Below are 23,089 nucleotides of genomic sequence, written 5' to 3'. Positions count from 1 at the left end.
ACCAAAGGCATGAATTGGAGTGTAAGGAAGAAACACCTAACGAATAAACGACACTATTTTGTCATAAACGACATCATTTTGTCACAAACGACATCATTTCCCTTGCCTAGTCAACCTTCTTACCTACCAAACCAACCATGATCGACAGTGATATAGTACTTGCCTTGCCCTGAGTCCTTGGCACTATCACTACTTCCAAGATCTAATTTTTATATTAATTTTAATTTGTTTACTTATTATTTTTTTGTATAAATATATACTCAAAGAGACTTGGATCTTTGCCACCAAACCAAAACCCCTCACACTCTCTTCTTCTCTCTGCTTTTTCGAATCTGAGCCGTCACCATGGCAATGGCAACCACACCACACTCTCTTCTCCTCCAAAACCCAACTCACCATCAGCTTCCCAAAAGCTCCATCGCTAAACCCTTCAACGCTTTCCCTCTCACTTCCTCTAGAATCACCCCCAAGCGCAGCATCTCCATTACTTGCGCCACCTCAACCCAAATCCAAGATCGCCCCCCGGCACCAGCTCACTCCCAGGAAAGACTCTTTAACTTCGCCGCCGGCCCGGCCATCTTGCCGGAGAATGTTCTCTTAAAGGCCCAGTCAGAGCTCTACAACTACCGTGGATCTGGCATGAGTGTCATGGAAATGAGCCACAGAGGAAAAGAATTCCTTTCCATTATCCAAAAGGCCGAATCCGATCTCCGAGCCCTCCTCGAAATCCCAGATGAATACGCCGTCCTCTTTCTCCAGGGCGGCGCCACCACTCAATTCGCAGCCATCCCTTTGAATCTCTGTGCACCCAGTGACCCGGTTGATTTTCTCGTTACTGGGTCGTGGGGTGACAAGGCCATTAAGGAGGCCAAGAAGTACTGCAAGCCTAATCTGATCTGGTCCGGAAAATCTGAAAAGTACACAAAGATCCCAGCTTTCGAGGGTTTGGAACAAAACCCAGATGCCAAGTACTTGCATATATGCGCCAATGAGACCATTCATGGTGTTGAGTTCAAGAGCTACCCAACTCCCCAAAACGCCACAGGCATTTTAGTTGCAGACATGTCTTCAAATTTCTGTTCAAAGCCAGTCGATGTGTCTAAGTTTGGTGTGATCTATGCTGGAGCACAGAAGAACGTTGGGCCATCTGGAGTCACCATTGTAATCATAAGAAAAGATCTCATTGGTAATGCTCAAGAACAGACCCCTGTGATGCTGGACTACAAGATTCATGCTGAGAACAACTCGCTCTACAACACTCCTCCTTGCTATGGTATCTACATGTGTGGTTTGGTGTTTGAGGACTTGTTGGAACAGGGTGGTTTGAAGGAGGTGGAGAAGAAGAACCAGAAGAAGGCTGAGATTCTTTACAAGGCCATTGATGAGAGCAATGGGTTCTTCAGGTGTCCAGTGGAGAAGTCTGTGAGGTCACTGATGAATGTGCCATTCACGCTGGAGAAGTCAGAGTTGGAAGCTGAGTTTGTTAAGGAGGCTGCTAAGGAGAAGATGGTTCAGCTCAAAGGGCACAGGTCATTGGGAGGTATGCGTGCTTCCATATACAATGCTATGCCTTTGGCTGGGGTTGAAAAGTTGGTTGCTTTCATGAAAGATTTCCAGGCTAAGCATGCTTGATTTGAGTTGAATTGAAGAACACCCTTTTTCATATTCTACTAGTACTAGAGTTTGAAGCATTTGTTTCTTCATCTTCTTCTTCTTCGGTTTGCTCCTTTTTCTTTGGGTGGCCATGGTTTTTTTTTGTTGAGAGCAATAATAATCAACAAAGCTTTAGTTCCTAATTATATTTAGTAAGGGATGAATCAATCTCTTTGCACTTCTGTTAGCTAGCTCATTAAGGGAAATCATATTCAATTTGCAAACAAAGTGTACTCTTTTTGTATTTGAAGGCAATCATATTCTATTAAAGTATGATTTCGTTATTTTCGTATACTCCATTCCATTTCTCTTTGTGGTTTGCAAAGATGAAAGTAAGAATTGCTTTTTTTGTTAGGTGGAAAAAGGACAAAAGAAAAAGTTCGAAAGGAATATACTTTTCATTGGGTATCTGAAAATATCTATTTATTATTGCTATTGTTATATTACTAAAAAAACATAGATTGTTTTTTGTAAATTACAAATTAGAATTTGGTTTATTACACCGTTTGGTCAAAAAACATGACTAAAAATGTTCTTAAATTATAAATTGTGGCCGACAAGTCGATTGGCATTTTGATCTAGAGGAAGAATTCGAGCAATATCGATGGATTGTACAACAACTTGCATCATTGTCAACAATTCTAAACAATTCTAGCACTTACATATTTATAGATATTATGGGTCCTACATCATGTGCGTATCCCAAGTAAATTGACTAACATTCTAGTTCTACAACATGATTGTCACAAAGTGAAATTCAAGTTCAAAAAGAACTTGCAACATCATAATAATAATAATAATAAAAGAAGTTCACAAAGAACAAGTAGTACACTTGCTTCGAAATATTAATTAAAAAGAAAGTCAAACATAAGACAGATTATATTATACATTATGAACACACTGAAAACTATAATCGATTCTTTTACGGCCATAGGCCACTCCTCAAGTCCAAATTGCTTGGGTTCTATCCTTGGCTTAATTGGTGTATTTTCTTCTGAGTACCCTTCATTCTATATTGGTCTTATTTTCCAACAATACTCTGTCAAAATCTATACGCATTTTCCCTGTACTAAAAAATAATCGTCAAAAATCAATGAATCAGCTTTAATGACAGTTACGAACAAGTACTGTCGAAATGTTCCTCCTCACTCCCTCTAAAATTTGATGTATGCATGCCAATCTCTCTTTACACTTTCCTGTGGTTTCGTAAAACACTTTACGGAGACAGACAGGACCTCCACTCTGATGTTGATAACGAGGCAAGCATGCACTGCTCTGCTCTGCCTCCAAGGCAACAAGCAGCTAACTTTGCTGCACTGGATTGCAATAGGAGGCAAGCAATGAAAGAATTATGTGCATCCTTTTTGCAATTATGCAAATGCGAATCTAGAGAAAAGAGAGCGAGAAGATCCCGAAGAAGCATCACCCGATGGGCTTGGAACAGCATCTGCAGATGCTCGATAGGCTTGTTGACACTTTTGTATCTGCATTAGCAAATGAACACAGCAATTCAGGACATGGATAATATCGGTCTCTAAAACCTTATTGTAGGCAGCTATTTCAGCCGAAAATTTGCCTCATCTCATTGCTGGATAAGCTTGTCCTTTCCCATATGATATTTTACAGTTCAAATGAATCATTATAAGTTTCATTTTCTAGAAAGAACAACCTCACCACTAAATCCCCTGTGGTTTACAGATGTTCCAGATAAGAAAAACTCAATTGTTACTTCTGCATACTAAGTGTGCATTAAAATTTCATGTTATGACTAGTTACCAATGCAATAAGTGTAGGTTATTAGGTATCACCTCTTCAGGACTAAATTGAAGAAGCATTCCAATCACAGGTAGAAGAGCCTCCACTTCACCTGTGTTTCAACAAAAGAGACTATAAGCCTTTTCAATCTAAAAAAGTTCTTATTAGTTGAGCACACTGGCAGGATAAAGAAAATTAGAGGGTAAAAAGAAAAGGTTAATTTTGCAATTCATACATCAATCTTTCACCCAAATACCTGTTTCAAGAAGCTTTAGGATGACATTTTTCAAATATGTCAAATCCACCCCTTCCCTCTTCTGTGTTCGGTCCATCTTGCGAAGCTCAGCCTTCAACATGGCTTCCTATAGTTGCATGTATAAAATAAGAAAAGTAAATTAAAATAAATAAAGAGGCTGAAAAACAAGGGGAATAACTAAAGAAAGTACAAGCCAATCCAAAACGGGGAAATCTGCAACAATCCAGGCTTGCAGATAAGTTATACATACCTGTTGACTATGGAGGCGATTCTCACGTTCCAGCTCTTCAATTTCTTCCTGAGTTATAACATACATCAGAACTGCACTGCAAAAAAAGTACATGTGTGTGGATTAAGGTACATACTTGAAGTGCCAGGATGTGTCTCTGTGACTGTGCAAGCTCTTCTTCTCTCTGGGCTTGTTGCCTCGCCAAAATCTGAATTTTTTTAAAAAAAATGTCATTGAACACAATTAATGATTTGGGAGCCGAATCTTAAGAAGGATATAAAGATAACAAAAGTCCCAAAGAAAATAATAGGTACTGAATTTATAGTCCCCTAAAGAATCTTAAATTTGCAAGTTGCAGAGGGAGCACAACAAAGGGAGTATCCCATTCCAAGCCTGACACAATTTTTATGTCTAGTTCAATACTAATATTTGTCTAAGTAGATATTTCAGATCTGGCCAATTACATATTCATATGTGCAAAAACATAAGAAAATATATTCATACCAGAATCTGCTGTTCTGCTGCAGAGGTACTTATAGATGCGTCATCTTTCTGCAAGCCTGACAATATGATTTCATATTATACAAATTAGAAGCCACAACCTACATCCAGTTATTCAATGTATAGGATTTCCTACAAGACTAGTAAATGAAAAAAAGATAAATACAACTGATACTGTCCTCCTACCTGTGTTGTAATTGTCATTCATATCAGCCTGAGATTTGTTTGCCCCAGTATACAATGAGAAGGTTAAAGATATTAAAAGAGAGAAAAAAAAAAGGAAAAATCTATAATTTATAGAGGAGGCCTACTTTTGGTCTTGATTCCAAAGATCGCTGAAGATTCTTGTTATCATCTAAGAGTCTGGAGATCTCATTATCCTTTTCCTCAATCATCCTATCAGCAAGATCACGCAATGAATGGTGCTCTTCCTACAGATTAAGAAAATAGTTAATCAGAGAACAAAATGTAATTAGTGATGTAAAAGCCATACACAAAAGATTGCGAAGTACCTTTAATTTTTTATACCGTAGCTTGAGATCTCCTAATTCCTTCTCTATATCTTCTCCAGAAGATGCTTCATTTTGAACTTTCAATGCATCGTATCTTGCTGCAAAGTTATTTATCAGGTATAATTTTTGGTCAATATTGAGCTACATCCAATTTACACCACCACCCCCATTCCCTAAAAAAAATATTTGGACTAGAATGGATATATTTACATTGCCACATTTCTTCCAAGTTACGGAGATTCCTTTCCCATGTCTCTCTATCTGATTGATTGCGTGCATTAGCAGAATCAAGCTTTAACTCTAAGCTCTTAATTTGCTGCTTGACATCAATAAGAGCTGACTCTCTGAGACAAAGAAATGAAATTGAAATTTTTTAAATGATAGCTAAATAATTCACAGGATAATGTTAATACATCTTTAGGAATGTGATGGAAGTTATGAAGAGCTGAAGACTATTCATAGACTAGTAAGCTCTTTTGATAAAAATATACACTAATATATTTAATTCATATCCATATGCATGATATCCCCAAGTCTTATAACATGAAAGATAGCAAAAGCTTTCTTGAAGAAACTCATTAAAGTAGGTTACTCAGATTAAATGAAAAGTAAATATGCAACTTCTCAGCAACAATTCTACCTTTCTGCAAGTTCCGTATCATGATTAGCCAGAGCTTCCTGAAGATCTTGAAGGGCTCTGTCTCTTTCAGCACAAACCAATGAAACGTCCTTTTCAGCCTCCTAAAGAATGACACAGATGTGATTATTAGCCATAAATGCAAATTTCTTATTAAAAACTAAAATACAGAAATTGAAAATAGTGCAAGAATGTACTTTGAGTGCTTCCTCAAGAGCTTTGACTTGCTCGGAATCTTTACCGGCAGCTAGCTCTGCATCTTTCTTTTGCAAAAGTGTATGAGCACGAATTTTATAAGAGGAAAAGTCAGCTTCAAGGCGTTTGATCTGCAAGGTATAAACAAAGAAAAAGAACATGGAATCAGGGGATAATATGGAAAAAAAGTATAAATTTATTTGTGATGTGAGTAAGCAAGTGGCATATTAAAAAAGGTTCTGGGTTTTGAGAAAGTGAAGGTCAAATAATCAAGACAAGAAAAATTATTAGCACGCCAAATATATGAACAATAGCAAATCCTTCTTTGTCAGGGCAACCAAATCATGTACATTTCAATTTCTCCAACAATTAGAAACCTTCTCATGGCGACAGAACCCGTGAACAATATAAAGCTAACTAGGAAAGAATCAATCTCCTAATATTGCTAGAGCATCCTGATATCTTTGCTACAGTAAATGTTATTAGTCAGCAGCTCATCTTTTAATATTATTTTCTTGATGCTCGCATAAACATCTCAAGTAAACACTGAAGTTGCTTCTGCAAGCAGTGGTGTTAAGCACTTGAAGTCATTTCTAGATACCTCATTTTTGGCAGCTACTAGTTCAGCATCTTTTGCATTAAGCACTTGAGTTTGTGATGATAAATCCGATTCCAGTTGGCCTGCCCCATCAAAAAATCATGGATACTATTATACATTTATTTATGTCAGTAGATGAAATCTATAGAAGGGATAAATATATACTTCTCATTTTAGCTACTTCAACTTCAGCACGTATACAGTTATTCTCAGCATTTTCCAGTCTTGTTTTGAGTGCCTGAGATGTAGCTTCCCAGCTCTCCCTTTCTTTATCCTGAAAAAAAAATATGCTTTAGCACAAACTCACTCCTTAAAAGGTAAAATGACTTCATTGTGATGCAAGAATGCCACTAAAGTTAGTTCAAAAGGCAAGTAACCCTTAAACAATAAAACACAAATTTACTAAGAGTAAAAGTAGCATATTAGGAATCCAATGCCAGTTCAGCAATGAACACAAGAGTGAGAAAAAAAAGGAAAAAAAAACTCACATCCTTGAGTGCCCAATACATTTAAATGATAAATTCATTTTGCTAAAAGTTGAACTCTTACATGCTCATGTTTCAAGTGAGCAATTTCTCCTTTGATAGTTTCCACAGAAGCTCTAAGTCGGGCTGCTTCACCTGTTGATGCTGCATCCATTTCTGCAATCTTTGATTCCTTCTCTGCAACCAGCATCTGAAGGAAAAGAGTTTCACTAGTCTTAAATATGATCCACTTATTGTATAAGTTTTAAAAGTTATAAAACAATTAACCAGTACTCCACCCTTGTAACTGATGTTCTAATTCTAAAAATATAAAATTAAACTCCTTGTATAACTTAAAATGAAATGGACATTATTTCATTTCTCACCTGAAGAGAAGAAATAGTTTCAGTTGCCTTACTTCTGTCTGAAATTGCATCAGCAAGTTGGGCTTCCAAACTTTCCAAGTTCTTAAGTTTAAAAAAAAAATGTCACTATTATTGCTGATACAAATTAAAAAGGAATAAAAAGATGCATTGAATTTAATAATTTAGAAAGTATTTTTTAAAATTTTAGCTGAAGTGAACCTTCTGATGCTTAGCAGAGAGTTCAGCTATTGAAGCTTGCCGTTTTTCTTCGGCAGCCTGCAGTGATCCTTGCATGTCTTCCAACATCTGAGATGAATGAAGGTTGATATGTACAAAACATTAAGCTTAAATGATCATCATACTGCCACACGAGCAAAAGGGCAAAGACACAAAGGGTAAAACGCTTTGAACTAACAAGAAATTCACAGCTCTAGGATGGTGTTAGGCCTCTATTGGTGCCTATCAGATGGTTAAAAAAAAGTGCCAAGAAAAATCAAGTTGAGAATATAAAACTTTATCATGCTGATGTGCTAATTTTTATGACTTAGACAAACTGGCCAAATTTCACACATAGTGATCAGGAAAATAAAGATTATAACTAACAAAATCTGAATAAGAAGGTCTTTTAAGAGTTTAGAGTTCAAAGTGATAGAAGGATGAGAAAACACCTGGAACATTCATAATGTGGTAGGCAAGATGGAATTTAAACAAAGAATAGGCAAAGATCAATCCAGAGACAAGAAGAAATACATATATGTTTATCACCACTATAGATACACCAAATCAAGCAAGGTGTCTTTAGATCTATGACAAATCTTTCAGAAGTTCAGTTTCATACCTGATCCTTCTCTAGAAGTGACTGCTGCAATGCCTCAATAGCACTCTCTTTAGGTTGTAACGAATGTCGTAATTCTTCAATATTGTCCCGGAGTCTGGATGTCAACAGCATCGTTATAGTTGAAAGATAAGAGACACATACACTATGAAGAAACTTTCTAGATTTTATGCTCTTATCTCTCTAAATAAGTCAGGTTAGAAATTGTTCGATCACTAAGTCTCCCAAGAGGTAAATATTAGAAATACTGATTCTTATGCTCTAATCTAAATAATCCAGTGAAGGGAAGTGAACGGCAGATTCCCCAGCATATGCACACAGTTTCTCCTTGTTCTAATTCTTTATGGGTGTGTTTATGCATATATAAACGAAAAGAAGTTAACTAGATATTTACTTATTGTTTGCGCTTCTTAATTGTTGCCTCTCTGCATCCATTGCTTTCAATGCTTCATTTGCTTGTTGTCTCGTACGCTCCAGCTCATGCTGCAATGCCGATTGTTGTGACAATGCTCGCTCAGCTGATTCATTTGCATCCCGAAATCGAGCCTCAAGATCATCCTTTTCCTGAAAATTACAATCCCCAAAGACATTCAAATTTAACTTCTGCATAATATAAAAATACTCTACACCATAATGGAATTGTAATTTAACAAGTGCGATTAAAGTTGTGAGGTTTAAATTTCTGATCTCTACTTGCTATCACACAATATACAAATTTTCTGCTTCAGTATCATAGTCATGAACTAATGGAAAAAAGTTTGAGCTTTGGAGCAATGATTTACCTTTTGAACATCTTGAATACGCTGTTTGGCTCTTTTGTGAAGACGGTTAAATTTGGAGTCAAGATCAGCGTATTTCCCCTCACGTTCTTTCATTTCTTGATCAAACTTCTGTTGAGCTATGAGATTGAAAAGATTGCTAAAGATTCAGACAAGGAAAGGCACAAGAGTACATTCGATTGAATTCGTGCAAATGTAGCATCAAAGAAAGAAAACCAGACCTTGAGTGAGCTTCAGAGAGAGGTCTAGGGCTTTAGCATCTGCCTCCGAGTGTGCCCCTTGAAGATGCTTCAGAGCCTCTTCCGCGGCCACACGAGTCAGTCTCTCTTCAGAAAGCTGCGCATTCAAGGATTCGATGGTTTCCTGGAGCTGTACGAGAGCTTGACGATGAAGGTGGTGGTCTCCGGGTTCGTCCTTTTGGGGAGTAGATTGAGAATCTGCAAAGCCTTGGAACTGGGACTTGAGATATTCATTCTGAAAGCCTAGTTCAAAGACGGTCTGTACAAGGTGATCGTGAGCAGTGGAATCAGACTCGGAGAGTCCATTTCCAGTGCCATTGGGCAAGGTTGGTCTTTTAAGAGTGGTAAGGTCGAATGGTTCAGCCATGGCCACCGAACTTTCTTCTTCTTCTTCCGACTCCATTGATCGATCCAATTCAACTTCTCTCCGACGAAAGTCTTTGGAATCAATTTGTGAGCTGAAGAAGATCTGTTTTAGTCTGCTGAGATCTCTGTTTCAAATGGATCTCACTCGCCTCTCAAAACGATAAGGCGAAAGCTAAAACGACACCGTTATTACAAATAGTACTAATAGATGCCATGGAAACGACAATCGATTCTTTGTCGTTCTTTTCTAGCTTTTCATTGATAAACGATGATAGTAACTCAATAAAAAAAATTAAAGTAAATGAAACAATTATAAAATAATATTATCATTCCCAAAATCTTTAACTACTTACCTATATTATAAAATTATTAAGTAAAATACATTAACACATTAAAAAATAAATGGTAATTGGGATTCTTAGTTATTTTTTTTTGTAATTGTTTTATTTTCTAATTATTTCTTTAATTAAACAAATAAGAAATAATAGTGGGAATTCTCTCATCCCTCTCTTCAACCTCATCAACATTTGTATGAAAATTATTTTTAAAATTAAATTATGTGTAGTAATACATATAGGATATCTCTTTTATATAATAAATGTGTAGATAAAGGAAATTTTTAGTTTTAACGGTTTTTTATTCTTTTATTGATAACTTTAACAAAATATTCTTATATTTAACACAATATTTTTTATATTTAACGGTAGTTTGTAAACACTTCAACTTAAATAGAATAAAATAAATAATTAAAAAAATTAAAATATGATATTTTTGATATATTTTACAATGATAATTATTTAAAAATAATAAATAATTAAATAAATTAAAATAAGATATTTTTCAGATATTTTACAATGATAATTATTTTAAAATAATAAATAATTAAATAAATTAAAATATAATATTTTTGAGATATTTTACAATGATAATTATTTAAAAATAATAAAATCATATGTTTTATAACTTAAATAAAATTTAATTAAACTTAAACTCAGTTATTAGAATAATATCATATTAAACATATAATATAATCTACTGTCAATTAGCAACAATTTTTTTTTTTAAATTAGCAAGAAACTTAAATTTAAAATCCACGTATAATATTTAATATTACAATAAACATATAATATATAATTTCTTGTTGTTACTCCCAAATTAAAAAAACTAGAACAACCATAAACAAAAATAAATAAATTATTTAATTAAAATAAGATATTTATTTCAAAATTTATATAACGTTAATATAAATTTACTAAAAATAATTAATAAATTCTAGAAATAACATTAAGCAAACATGCATATTGCACATTCCTTATATCTAATATTATACAAATATATTAGGAGCACCTCACAAGTCACACATAATATATGATCAATTTAAATTTATTAACATTTTCATGTGGTTAACTAAAATACACATTATTATGTATATATATAGGACAATTCTCTTATAAGGGCTTCATTTTAAGCTCTATCGGTGGGCTTCATTTTAAACTCTACCGGTGGGGCTATCAGTGTTTTCAACGCGATTTTTTTTATGACCGTATATATTGTAGCTATTTAGAATATCAGTACGATTTTTAGAAAATTCTGAATAGTTTATAGTACCAAAAATTATGTTTAAACATATTGTTGCATGTGTGACTAATTTTTTTTATGCAGGTGGAAACACATGTTTGAATTTAGTTTTTGGTACTGTAAACTATTCGAAATTTTTTGAAAATTTGCAGAATGCTCTAAACAACTACAATATACACAGTCATAAATGAAAATCGCGCCGAAAACTGTTCACGAGTCGAAAACAGTGAAGAGTCTCATTGGCTCTTATAGAAGAATTGTCCTATAAATATATATTGTATATGATTTGTGAATGTCCCCATCATCTTCACTATGATGTAATTGCATTGCCAAAGTAAAATCTCACACAATGTGGTTACTTGGAAAGAAAGGTAATAATTAAATATAAGATTAGGGCTTGAAAGATGGAATGAAATATGAGCCATGGACTCATAATTTCTCTCTAAGTAAGCAAGAGACTCAAAAAAACATGGTATCTTGCTTAACATGCCCTCACTTTCCACTCTCACTCACTCACTCAATGCTATACTTTGTTTTACACATACATAAATAACAAAGTGTAGCCCATATGATTTAATGACAACAACCACTATAAATATATAAAAATAAATCTTAAGAACAACCCAACAATAATCCACCATTTCATGATTCATGTTTCTGAATTTTATGCTCCTGAAAAAAAAAAAAAAAAAAAGGTTATCAATGCATGTATTTATACACTTAAAACTTCTTCACATTAGAATATAGGGTTAATGTCTTTTTAGACTTTGTGTTTTGCTTCATTACCTGTTTGGATCTTGTGTTTTGACAAATTATTTTTTGGACCTTGTGTTTTCCAAAATAGTTCAAATAGACCCCTAACCCGATTTTGATCAATTTTTTTTAACTAAAATCACAAATAATTCATCAAACTAACAACTCAAAACAAAAATACAGTCATTCTGCCTAATAATTGTGTTGTTATATTCAATTTTTTGTTCATCAAAATCAGGTTTAGGGACCTATTTGAACCATTTTACTAAACACAAGGTCCAAAAAAATAATTTGTCAAAACACAGAGTCCAAATAGATAATGAGTCAAAACACATGGTCTAAAAATGTATAAACCCATATATACTCACAAAACCATTAGATTTTCAAACCTGAACATTTTGAATCCCTGACTGAAGTTAACAGCTACATGTTCAAATGAAATCTTTGGTAACATCTGCACTTGTCACATAAAACCAGTATTATATTTGAATCAGATACAAAACTAAACCATTCATTCATTCATTAATTTCTCTTCACATTACATACCATGCTTCATACTTAAACAAGGGTCTTGCTCATCTACATATCCAATCACCTTTGCTGGTATCCCTGCCACAATACTTGGGGAGCCAGAAATCAAAGATTACTTTCATAATGATTTAAAAACAAAACAAATAAACACATTGAAAACGCCATTCTCGGCTATTGCTCTATACCTGTGTGGAGGAACATCCTTCAACACTAGGGAGCCAGCTGCTATCATAGCACCATGACCTATCTTTATGTTGCCAAGAATTGTCACACTTGCTCCAATAAGGGCTCCCTCCCCAACTTTTGGATGCCGATCTCCAACTTCTTTCCCCGTTCCCCCAAGCGTTACAGCCTGTGAAATATCGAAAGGTTCGTGAACATGCAAGTGCCACAGAATGAAAAAGAGAAAAAGAAACCAAAAAGTTCTTCAGATAAGCCATAAATACTATTGCAATAAGTCTACAAATCAGTTTCCACTTATCTTTTCTTTTTTTTTGTTGCTTAAATTTAAAGCCTCAAACTTCATAATAAAGGTTCAGTTTTGACTGAAAATGAGGACTAATCAGTTCAACATATGTTTTAACATGGCATCAAACAGGGACATTGCTATCAAGTGAAAGGTAAAAAGGTCACTTTAACTTCTATCAGTCTCATTTCCAAAAAGGGAAAAGGCCAATGCATTGACCATAAAAATAATTTAAAACCAATACTGGAAAAAAGAGCAAGGCAGAAATTGACTTACATGCATCATGGACACCCTATTCCCAACAACAGCAGTTTCACCGATAACAACTCCGGTCCCATGATCCAACAGTATTCCCTCACCAATTTGTGCAGCTATAGATATCACAAAAGGGGGGGAAATTGATAAAGGTTAGTAATACATAATTGCCAAAGGAATTTCCTTTCCCACATACATCTAAATTTTACTGCAGCCATTAACCGCATCCGCAAAGGAATCAGAAAGCCTCATATAAGCTTCTTTGAACCCTTTAATAAATTAAGCATTGCATTGTGATTAAAACATTCCACTTCTGTTACAGGATGTTACCGAATAATGCAAAATACAAATGAAGTTACCTGGGTGTATGTCAACTCCAAAAACCTGACACAAATAACTTGACAATTAGAAACAGAAGAAGAAACTCACAAACCCCTAAAACAGATAACTTAGCTCATAAAAGCAAATTACCTCACTTATTCTACTTTGCAGTGCCAACGCCAATACTTTCCGTCCTTGACTCCACAAGGCATGAGCCACTCGATGTACTTGCAAAGAATGGTATCCCTGTATTCATTTGTAAAATGATTAACAACAAGTTAAAACTCAAGCACATTTATAAGCCAGCCTAAAGCAAATCAGGAATCAAGAACAACAACAACAAAGAAAATTGATAACACTAGAAACATGAAAATCCATCGATAAAAATTACTAATTGAAGAATCTTAAACATTAGTTATTAGCCACCATATTACCAATCCAAATAGCTCAAATAGACATTAAAGTTGAAGTGTCCGATTGGCTCATTATGAAAGTTGTGTGTCAATTCTCAAGATCTTTTTATTCTGTTACTTGATGGAGTGAACACTATTTATGTAAAGTCCTTGTGTTTTTCCTTGGTGTTGATATTTTTCACAGTAAGGTATTGTTTGATGAGAGTCTATTGAATACTTTACATACAGAATCGGGAGATTGCTCTTAGGTTCGGTAATCGGATGCTACATGGCTTCTAGAAGGAATTTCAAGATACATCTTGAGAGGAGCTCAATAGAGAAGTTTGAGTGGGAAGCAAGACTGAAGATCTTTAATGAAGAAAGTGACACATAGAAAAACAAAATATTAGAAGGGAGTTTTTAGTTTGGTTTTTCTTGTAATTGACATTTACTTGGTCTCAGTGAATTTGCTTCTACCAGAGTAGGTTGAGAGTAAAAATGGTGGTAGATTTTTCTTGAATTGTTTTTACTATTGTTCATGAGTTATCAACACTAAAAAAAAATGAATCTTATTACTAAAACTTGGTAAACACAAAAGTAGCAAATCAACATATCCTCATAGGAATATGATTTGCCATAACCAGTAAATCAAGTGGCATAGAACAGAAGAATAGTACCTTGAGATACAACAGAGCTGAACAATATGACAAACAAGCAGGATCCCGGTCCAGAAATGCCTAAGGCAGAAGATTAAAACTATCAACACAAGAAAACTTAGTAACTTTGTAATTGTAATCCCATCAAAGTTTTACCTGCACATCAAGGCGAATGGAGCGTTGAATGGTCTTATCATGTGTCATCACATCATAGAATATGTCCATAAGCTGAGTTGCCAAAAGAGTTGGATTTTGGAGTCGATTTGCAAGAACAAAGCCTAGTGCTTGCTCTAAACAATCATGGGACAGTATGCTCGCATACAAGAAACTACTCAAAATTGGCTCACTTTCTGCCTGCAAAAACATTGTCTGGATCTCTCAAAAGCCTCGACTTTACATATTTTCGTAAAATTCCCAGAAAATTTGAAGTTAAAAAATAAATAAATAAGAGATTTTTACAAAGACTTGTATTTGCTGTGGTCACAATTAAAGCAATACATAGCTTGGCCTCTAATCTCAAAAGGGTAGACTTTACATATTCTCATAGAATTCCCAGAAAATTTGAAGTGAAAAGCAATGATTTTGACAAAGACACACACTTGAAAAGAAAGTGTTTTGAGAGGAAAAATGGATGACCCATGTGAGAATTAAAGCAGTACATACCACTAGCTTTGCCTCTTCTCTGATGGCGTCCCAAATGGGGTCGTCAGCCGAGTTGGATAGCTGTAAGAGTGGTTCCACCTCCGAGCCAGTAGGGTTGGAAATCCCCAATGCATAAACGGGGAAAACCTTGTCTAATATTTTGGCGGTAGATGACTTGGTAGTGGAGTCCATAAAGTTTTGTTTGTCATCTTCGGAGAGCATTTTGGAGAGAGAGACCACCCAGCAGCTCTCTTCGCTGAGACAGGCCATGAGTGAGTGAGCACGAGGAGACCTTAATATCAATGGCTCAGGGCTCTGGTCAGGTCTGGTCAGGTCAGGTGTAAGAGTAGTAGTAATAACCTTTGTTATAAGAGGACCAAGTCTTTATATAACAAAGGTTTTGGTTTTGGTTTTGGTTTCTGAGTTTTGTGTGTTTTTGTACAGTTGAAAACTCTGCAGTTGCATGCTTTTGCTAAAATCAAGATAACATGTGTGTGTGTGTGTGAATGAGAAAGTTTATTATGTAAAAAGTGGCATTCAAGATAAAAATGCTTTCTTTCTGCTCTTTTCAAAATAAACAAAGAAAAAAAACCATAATTCTAAAATTATGCGGTTGATCGAAGTTGAAGAAGGTGGTAAATGAGGTTACTTACTAACTCACTTGTACCACTACTTGTACTTGTTGTGTGTGGGGGTGGTGGTCCATTCCAAGTCTCGTAAACAATTCCAATGATGGTGATACAAAAAACCCAAGACATGACTCTAATATGATTAGCTGTCGAAAATCGATTCGTCGATTTTTATTAGTTAGGTGTTTTTGATGTTAATAGATTCTTTGAATGTCCACAAAAAAAATAAACTTTTATGGTTTTTTTGGTAACTTTTTTAGATTTGAATAATGAAACGATCAAACGGCACGGTAGATACTACTTGAAATAAATTCGATTACGTCAGTTAGTATAATATTTTATTCTTTGAGATTTACACTAGTTGGTAGACGTGAGAATACCACTAATCTCTTTTTTTTTCTTCCTTAAAAAGATGTCACGAGATAATGATAATTCTATTATGGTCAATAGTGTAATGAAACAGCTAAGGTGCGATCATACCAGCATTAATTCACCGAATCTCATCAGAACTCTGCAATTAAGCGTGTTTGAACGAGAATAGTACTAAGAAGTAACTTCCTGAGAAATCTGCGTGTTGCATCCCTAAAAACTTTCTTCACCAAAAAAAAAAAGTTAAGTGAACGTGTTTAGCTTTAGCTTAAGCTTGTGTTAAGTAGTTTTCAAGTTGCCACAAAGCAATGATATGCACCACATCTTAACAAACACATCTTTAATTAGATTTTACTCTATGAAACTAACAACTTAATCTATTAAACATTCATTTAGAATTGAGTTAATAAAAGTGGTAAAAAGGGATAGTAATAGAGTACAAAAGTGTTTTTTTTTTTTTTTTTAATTTTATTTTGTGTAGTTGGCTGCATATGGCATGTGTGAAAGTGGTACTATATCAGAGAGAGAGAGAGATGAATGTGGTCCAAGTAGACGACTAGAAACATTCTCAATAATATTTGGGAACCATATGCTTCCAATCATTATTGATTCCCCCCAAACAAAAAGTATTTGTATAATTTTTGAGTTATTGAAATGAGTAATAATATAAAATAGTAAGAGAAGTGGGAATGATAATATTGATGTCTTCTCTGCTCTGACTCACTTTTTTTTTTGTTTTGCTTTGGCTATTTTGAACTACTAAACAAAGAAAGACAGAATCAACAACATTTACAATTTTGACACAAAAAGAAAGAAAGAAAGAAAAAAACCAAGATATTATGATGTTATGATGTTAAGTAGGCTAAATGTTTTTGTGTTTTGAAAAATGCTACTATATGCAATGGAACATGTAAAAACACAAATCTTTTCATAATTACCAAAAATCCCATATGCTTATTTTTTGTTAAATAATTTTTTAATAGATATAATTATATATCTATAATTACATAATTGTATATAAAATTATGTGCATGTACAAAATTACTTTAATGGGAATCCAAAGCCATTGATGAGATCTTCCAAACCAAACTAAAAAAAAGAGGAAATTACAATCTATATAATTTTTTTTTGTCATTTAATTATTTATATTCGAATTTTACTTGGTTAATGTTTCGACTTTCTTTATAAAAAAAAATCAAATATATGATTTTAGATTCTCATACAAATGTATAAGCGAACAAATAAGCTATAATTTTTCTCCATAGTTAAGTTTTATTAGCTTAGTAATTTTAATTTTAATGTTTTAATTTAATACATATTTCTTTTGGTTTAAAAATATCCGCAAACGCTTTTAAAGCATTTTTAAACGTACGTTCATTTTTTTTTATTTTAAATTGACAATTTTTTCTTTTAATAAAACTCTTTTTTCTCATTTTTTCAAAGTTATTCGTTACTATACTCAACAAAAAAGTTATTCATTTCTAGATATTATATATATATAATAGTAAAAGTAGCACGTTTGTTTAGTTTTAAAGTTGTAAATATTATTTATAATTTTAATAAAAATAAGTTAAATGTTTTAAAATATATATATATAATAGAATGTATTATAGTTTTATAGTATATATAAATATTTATATCAATAATCTTTACATATATGACATCTAAACACAACGTTGACATAGATATATATTTACATGACTATATGACATATATATAAAATATAATAATATTTAAAAAGAAATTAATAATAGAAATAAAATAAGAATAGAAAATATCATAATGTAGACAGTAGTATACATGCATAAACTATTTTTAGTTTCTGATGTATCTCACAATGTCCTTTGTTAAATTTGATAAATAAAAAGAGCTTCAATCTCTTAATAAAAAAATAAACTATCACACAAATTTACAAGATAAAAAAATAATATGTATGCATATATTATTTTTAAATAAATATGATTTAATTATTTAAATTATCATAAAATATCTTTAAAGTATTCTATTTTAATTAATTTTTTTTTTTTGTTTAAGTTTATATTTGTTCTAGTTTTTGAATTGGCACTGACAGTAAAATATTATATATTATATGTTTAATATAATATTAAGTTTAAGTTTAATTACATTTTATTTAAGTTATAAAATATATGGTTTTATTATTTTTAAATAATTATTATTGTAAAATATTCAAAAATATCATATTTTAATTTGTTTATTTATTTAATTTTATTTAAGTTTAAGTCATGTTTACAATCTACAGTTAAATATAAGAATATTCTGTTAAAGTTAACAAAAAAATCTTATCTACACATTTTTATATTGAAGAGATTATATATTTAAATGCATATTTAATTTATATAACTATTCAGATTTAATATTTCTTGCAGCACTTGTGAGAATATGATTTTTTCTAAAACTTAATTGTCATCTTCAAATTAATTCATGTAAAAGTAGACATGTAGGAATGCTATATTTTTATACATTAGCTATTAAAATCTCATATTTTTAAAAAGATCCCTAAAAAAAAATACACTCCAAGACTCGTAGGCCAACCGTCAGAAATTAGAAGCTCAAGCAAAAGTAAAATTATAAGGTTCTCCCATGCAAATAAATTTGAGGGGAATTCTCCTATAGGAGTTTCATTTTAAGTCCTATTGGTAGGACTCTCAGTATTTACAACGCGTGAACAGTTTTTCAGCACGTTTTTTTATGACCGTGTATATTGTAGCTATTTAGAGCATTCTGCAAATTTTCAGAAAATTCCGAATAGTTTACAGTACCGAAAACTAGGTTCAAACATGTTGTTGCACACATGACTAATTTTTTTTATGCGCATAAAAAACAACATGTTTGAACCTAGTTTTCGGTACTGTAAATTATTCGAAATTTTCTGAAAATTTACAGGATGCTCTAAATAGCTACAATATACACGGTCATAAAAAAAAGTTGCGCCGAAAATTATTCACGAGTCGAGAAACACTAAGAGCCCTACCGATAAAACTTAAAGTGAAGCTCTTATAAAAGAATTGTCCATAAATTTTATATCTTAGTGTTGACTGTGTTTTTAGCCAACGACGTGAGAACGTCAATAACGACAAACCTTCAAGAGAATTTAAACGACACAGACAGTTTAATCAAGAAACGTAAATAACACACAAGATTTTATAGTGGTTCAGCTCCGTTCAGTCGGTAATAGCCTAATCCACTTAGAGATTTTATTACTTTATCTACACTCAAGATCAGATGAACCAGTGTCAACTGAGTTTCTTCAGTGTAAATTTTCATGAATACAAAAAGGGTTCTCTCTCAAGGAAAACGCACTTTCTCTCTCTAGAACTCAGACCAAATCTCAAATTGCCAAAAAGTCATTTTCTGATCCCATTAACCCTCTATTTACAGGCTTGGGATCCTAAACTGATATCCCCATAGGATCGGGGTATTCTATTATTTATATTATATTAAAATTACACAAAATATTCAAAATACAACAGATTCCTCAATTTGAGTGAGGAATGAGAGATTCCCGCGATGCCCAGACCGATTCTTGCTGAAGCCGTTTCTGGGAATTTGACGTAGTCTGGTCCATTTGTTTGATGAACATCTTCTTCTGATCGGACATATGCATGCTGGACACATGCATATGGACCATACCCCTTACTCTCCTCGGACCAAGATCCGACCACACCCTCCTTGGTTCTCCTCGGATCAAGGTTCGAGCCACACTTTCCTTGGCTCTCCTCGGATTAAGGTCCGAGCCACATCTTTTGACCCTCCTCGGACTAAGGTCCGAGCCACATCTTTTGGGTACTCCTCGGACCAAGGTCCGAGCCACACCTTGGCTCTCCTCGGACCAAGGTCCGAGCCACACTTCATGGGGCTTCTCCTCAGATCATGGTCCGACCGGACCACTTGGTGTGCCTTCTCCTCGGACTAGGGTCCGAACACATCACTTGTGCCCCTCCTCGGATCAAGGTCCGAGCCAATCACTTGTGGCCTCTCCTCGGACTAGGGTCCGAGCCAATCACTTGTGGCTTCTCCTCGGACTAGGGTCCAAGCCAATCACTTGGACACTCCTCGGACTAGGGTTCGAGCCAATCACTTGGGGCATTCCTCGGACTAGGGTCCGAACCAATCACTTGGACACTCCTCGGACTAGGGTCCGAGCCAATCACTTGGAATGCCATCCTTGGACCAAGGTCCGACCGGGAACACCTTAGCCCAAGTATTCCTCTCGGGTGCATTTAGCTTGGTTATGACATCTCTCAAGCAGTCCAAACTCTTTACTGATGCATTGGGCTACTGCTAAGCCAGATCACCCAACTAATCCATGCCACATGTCAATTTTATTGCCACATCGTCATTTTCAAATTTTGGGATAACATTTGCCCCCCAAGTTTATTATATGATATTCACATAATAAACTTTTTCTCCACAGTTGACGGCATTATATAAAAAATAATTGTTCATCTTCCCCCATGCAGGAGACTACAACTTATAAGCCACGATTACTGCAAAAAACTGTCCATGATCGTGGGGAGAAAAAATAGCCCCGGAATACCAGGGATCCAAAAATAAACAATAAGCCCCACTTTTTTCCCTTTAAATAACCCCACTTTTACACATTTTTCTTCACACAAGCAAGTCACATTTTTTAAAAACCTCTCTTCTTCTTTCTTCTCTCTTGGCCGAAACTCCAAGGTTTCTCTTCTCTTTGGCCGAATCTTCAAGGACTTCAAGGGAAGCTCTCCATCTCTTCAAGCAATTTCCAAGCAAGTCAAAGGTTCTCCAACCTTGAGTAAGTCTTCTTCTCCATGTCTTTACATTGTGGTTATTTTTCAAAAAAATTCATGAAAACCCATGCCATGGCCGAAACCCATTGATAGCTTTTTTGTTGGGTTTGTTCATGAATCTCATATGAATACTTGTATAATGTGTTGGTTTGTTGGGTTTTGAGGATGTTTGTGCTATGGGTAACCCAACATCACCTTTAATTTCACAGGAATTTCAAGAAAAATAGGTTAATTTGATATGAATCATGATTATGGGTTTTGGGGTTTTTGATAGGATAGAGGGTTTTCAAGAACATGAAAAAACTTTTCCACTTCCATGTTTTGATCCAGTTTTTGTATGTATGGATGAAGAAATGTGTTTATGCTAGGGAATCTAGGGCTTTACTCTTATGGTTTGGGTTTTATGGTTAGAGTTGGGGTATGAAAAATAGGTAAGGTAAGGAAGTGGCCGATCGGCCACTTAAAATTCTGGGAAAACATGTGGTCCGATCGGACCACATTTATACTCCTCGGACGCCCGTGTCCGATCGAACATCATGGGCTGCTTGGTGCTGAGCTCCTCGGAGGTGCATGGCTCGGACTCGCATGGGGCTAGGCTCTTCGCACCCAAGAGGCAACTGCTCAGATGGACATTCCCTCGGACGCGTCTTCTTGGGTGTTTATGCATCCGAGCGGATGCACCAGGCACAGCCCCTCCTCGGATCAAGCATGTGTTCATCTGGGCAACTCAGTTGAAAAATTCTGAGCAAACATGTGGTCCAATCGGACCACATTTATACTCCTCGGACGCCCATGTCCGATCGAACATCATGGGCTGCTTGGTGCTGGGCTCCTCGGAGGTGCACGGCTCGGACTCGCACGGGGCTAGGCTCTTCGGACCCAAGTGGCAGCTGCTCAGATGGACATTCCCTCGGACGCGTCTTCTTGGGTGTTTAGGCATCCGAGTGGATGCACCAGGCACAACCCCTCCTCGGATCAAGCATGTGGTCCGATCGGACCACATTTAAACCCCTCGGCCTTCTTCATCTCCTCAGACGAACCTTGCTCCTCGGACCTAAGTGTCCACTTGGACACACACAGCTCCTCGGCATGCACACATGCACACATGGGTGCTAGCCTCTTCGGATAACCCCAAAATTTTCCATTCATGCTGATTTTAGTGACCTTAGATACTTCAAGTACTTTTTAGGCACCTTTAGGCACTAAGATTATTTTTTCCATGTGTGCTATATTTTTACCACTTAGATAAATTTTTCTAAGTGTAAAAATAAATTTTGTTCTTGTTGAATTTTTTCTGTATGGTTACTCACCTCCTCATTTTTTATTTATTTTTGTAGATGAATCGCTCTGATTATAGGGGAGGTGACAACCATACAGACTCCGACACTTCTATCCCGCAGTCAATCGAGACTCCTCTAAACAGCGGTTCCTCATCACACTCTTCCACCAGTTGCAATCCTGAGGATCGCCTTCGTTGCTTCAAGCGGATCCTTCCCCGCTCAGCCTTGTACCTTCTCCACGAGGAACAGTTTCTTCAACAAGCTTCCCATTCGATGATGAGGGTGAAGAAATGTAACAGACTTCCCCAGGACCAAGATCCACAAGTTGCCCGCAGAGCGGTGCAGAAGGTGGTGGAGCGCAGTCACGCCCGCACTGCAACTCCTTCAGGAGAACCCTCTCAGAAGTTTGCCACCGTGATTCAGAACTTGGCCGTTCAAAAGCCACGGAAGGGGGGAGGAGAAGAACCTTCCTGGTTCATTGCCGAAGCTTCAAAGCTTAATCCCACGTCGTTCCATAAACACATCGAGGCTTTGGGTTTGAGCGGGGCGAACGTGATATGCCCGGGCTCTCACCAGAGAGCCAATAGGCCTGGTGGAGCATACTGCGCCTGGTCTAGGCATCATGTCCACGCCGGAGCGACACTTCCATTACATCCCTACTTCCGATCTATAGCGGACTATTTCAATGTCTCCCCATTCCAGATTGCACCGAATGGGATCCAGGCATTGTCTGCATTATACATTCTCTACTTCCTGCATGGTTAGGACGAGCCTACCCCTCACGAGGTGCATTACTTATTTGACTTCAGGACCAATCCCACCCACAACAACACGGGCTTCTTCCACCTCTACCACAGGCAAAGGGGGACTACATACCTTAGTGGTATCTCTCACAAATCGAACCCCGGGAAGTATTACAAAGAATATTTCCTTACATCGGACATTAAGGCCAACAACTTGGCCTTTACACATGCGGGTCCATTCCAGCGACCTTTGCCTACTGAAGGGATGTTTGATCGAGCAGAGAAGTTGGCTAGCATGAG

The 23,089-nt window shown here is 35.5% G+C and overlaps 3 protein-coding genes across 4 annotated transcripts; 1 reads left to right on the top strand and 2 right to left on the bottom strand.

The window, feature by feature from the left end:
- Nucleotides 1-222: 222 nt before the first annotated feature.
- LOC133812928 (phosphoserine aminotransferase 2, chloroplastic-like) lies at nucleotides 223-1,945 on the top strand. Its single transcript, XM_062246769.1, has one exon. It carries the CDS (start codon nucleotides 346-348, stop codon nucleotides 1,630-1,632), a length of 1,287 nt encoding a protein of 428 aa, XP_062102753.1. The 5' UTR covers nucleotides 223-345; the 3' UTR covers nucleotides 1,633-1,945.
- A 448-nt stretch (nucleotides 1,946-2,393) lies between these two features.
- Nucleotides 2,394-9,517, bottom strand: LOC133812925 (protein GRIP). 2 transcript variants are annotated; one of them, XM_062246766.1, is made up of 21 exons: nucleotides 9,001-9,516; nucleotides 8,783-8,898; nucleotides 8,395-8,564; nucleotides 8,004-8,097; nucleotides 7,385-7,471; nucleotides 7,187-7,267; nucleotides 6,886-7,011; nucleotides 6,502-6,610; nucleotides 6,340-6,419; nucleotides 5,741-5,869; nucleotides 5,547-5,647; nucleotides 5,117-5,250; nucleotides 4,907-5,004; nucleotides 4,706-4,825; nucleotides 4,581-4,608; nucleotides 4,398-4,453; nucleotides 4,030-4,101; nucleotides 3,915-3,962; nucleotides 3,665-3,770; nucleotides 3,462-3,520; nucleotides 2,394-3,137 (listed from the first exon to the last, which is right to left on the bottom strand). In XM_062246766.1, the coding sequence occupies exons 1-21, from the start codon at nucleotides 9,419-9,421 to the stop codon at nucleotides 3,024-3,026; spliced, it is 2,349 nt and encodes a 782-aa protein (XP_062102750.1). In that variant the 5' UTR covers nucleotides 9,422-9,516; the 3' UTR covers nucleotides 2,394-3,023. The 2 variants fall into 2 exon arrangements, 1 of the variants encoding a protein (XP_062102750.1); XR_009884049.1 differs by lacking the exons at nucleotides 2,394-3,137; nucleotides 3,462-3,520; nucleotides 4,581-4,608 and having other exon boundaries at nucleotides 3,725-3,770; nucleotides 9,001-9,517.
- A 1,730-nt stretch (nucleotides 9,518-11,247) lies between these two features.
- On the bottom strand, nucleotides 11,248-15,603 carry LOC133812924 (serine acetyltransferase 4-like). Its single transcript, XM_062246765.1, has 10 exons — nucleotides 15,000-15,603; nucleotides 14,493-14,690; nucleotides 14,358-14,417; nucleotides 13,439-13,534; nucleotides 13,327-13,351; nucleotides 12,989-13,083; nucleotides 12,432-12,598; nucleotides 12,262-12,335; nucleotides 12,105-12,169; nucleotides 11,248-11,634 (listed from the first exon to the last, which is right to left on the bottom strand). Exons 1-9 carry the CDS (start codon nucleotides 15,246-15,248, stop codon nucleotides 12,147-12,149), a joined length of 987 nt encoding a protein of 328 aa, XP_062102749.1. The 5' UTR covers nucleotides 15,249-15,603; the 3' UTR covers nucleotides 11,248-11,634; nucleotides 12,105-12,146.
- Nucleotides 15,604-23,089: the final 7,486 nt, after the last annotated feature.

Source organism: Humulus lupulus, chromosome 1 (genome assembly GCF_963169125.1).
Source record: "Humulus lupulus chromosome 1, drHumLupu1.1, whole genome shotgun sequence".
NCBI classification, from domain to species: domain Eukaryota; kingdom Viridiplantae; phylum Streptophyta; class Magnoliopsida; order Rosales; family Cannabaceae; genus Humulus; species Humulus lupulus.
The sequence above is the reverse complement of the archived record's forward strand: the minus strand, read 5'-3'. Positions and strand labels throughout refer to the sequence as shown.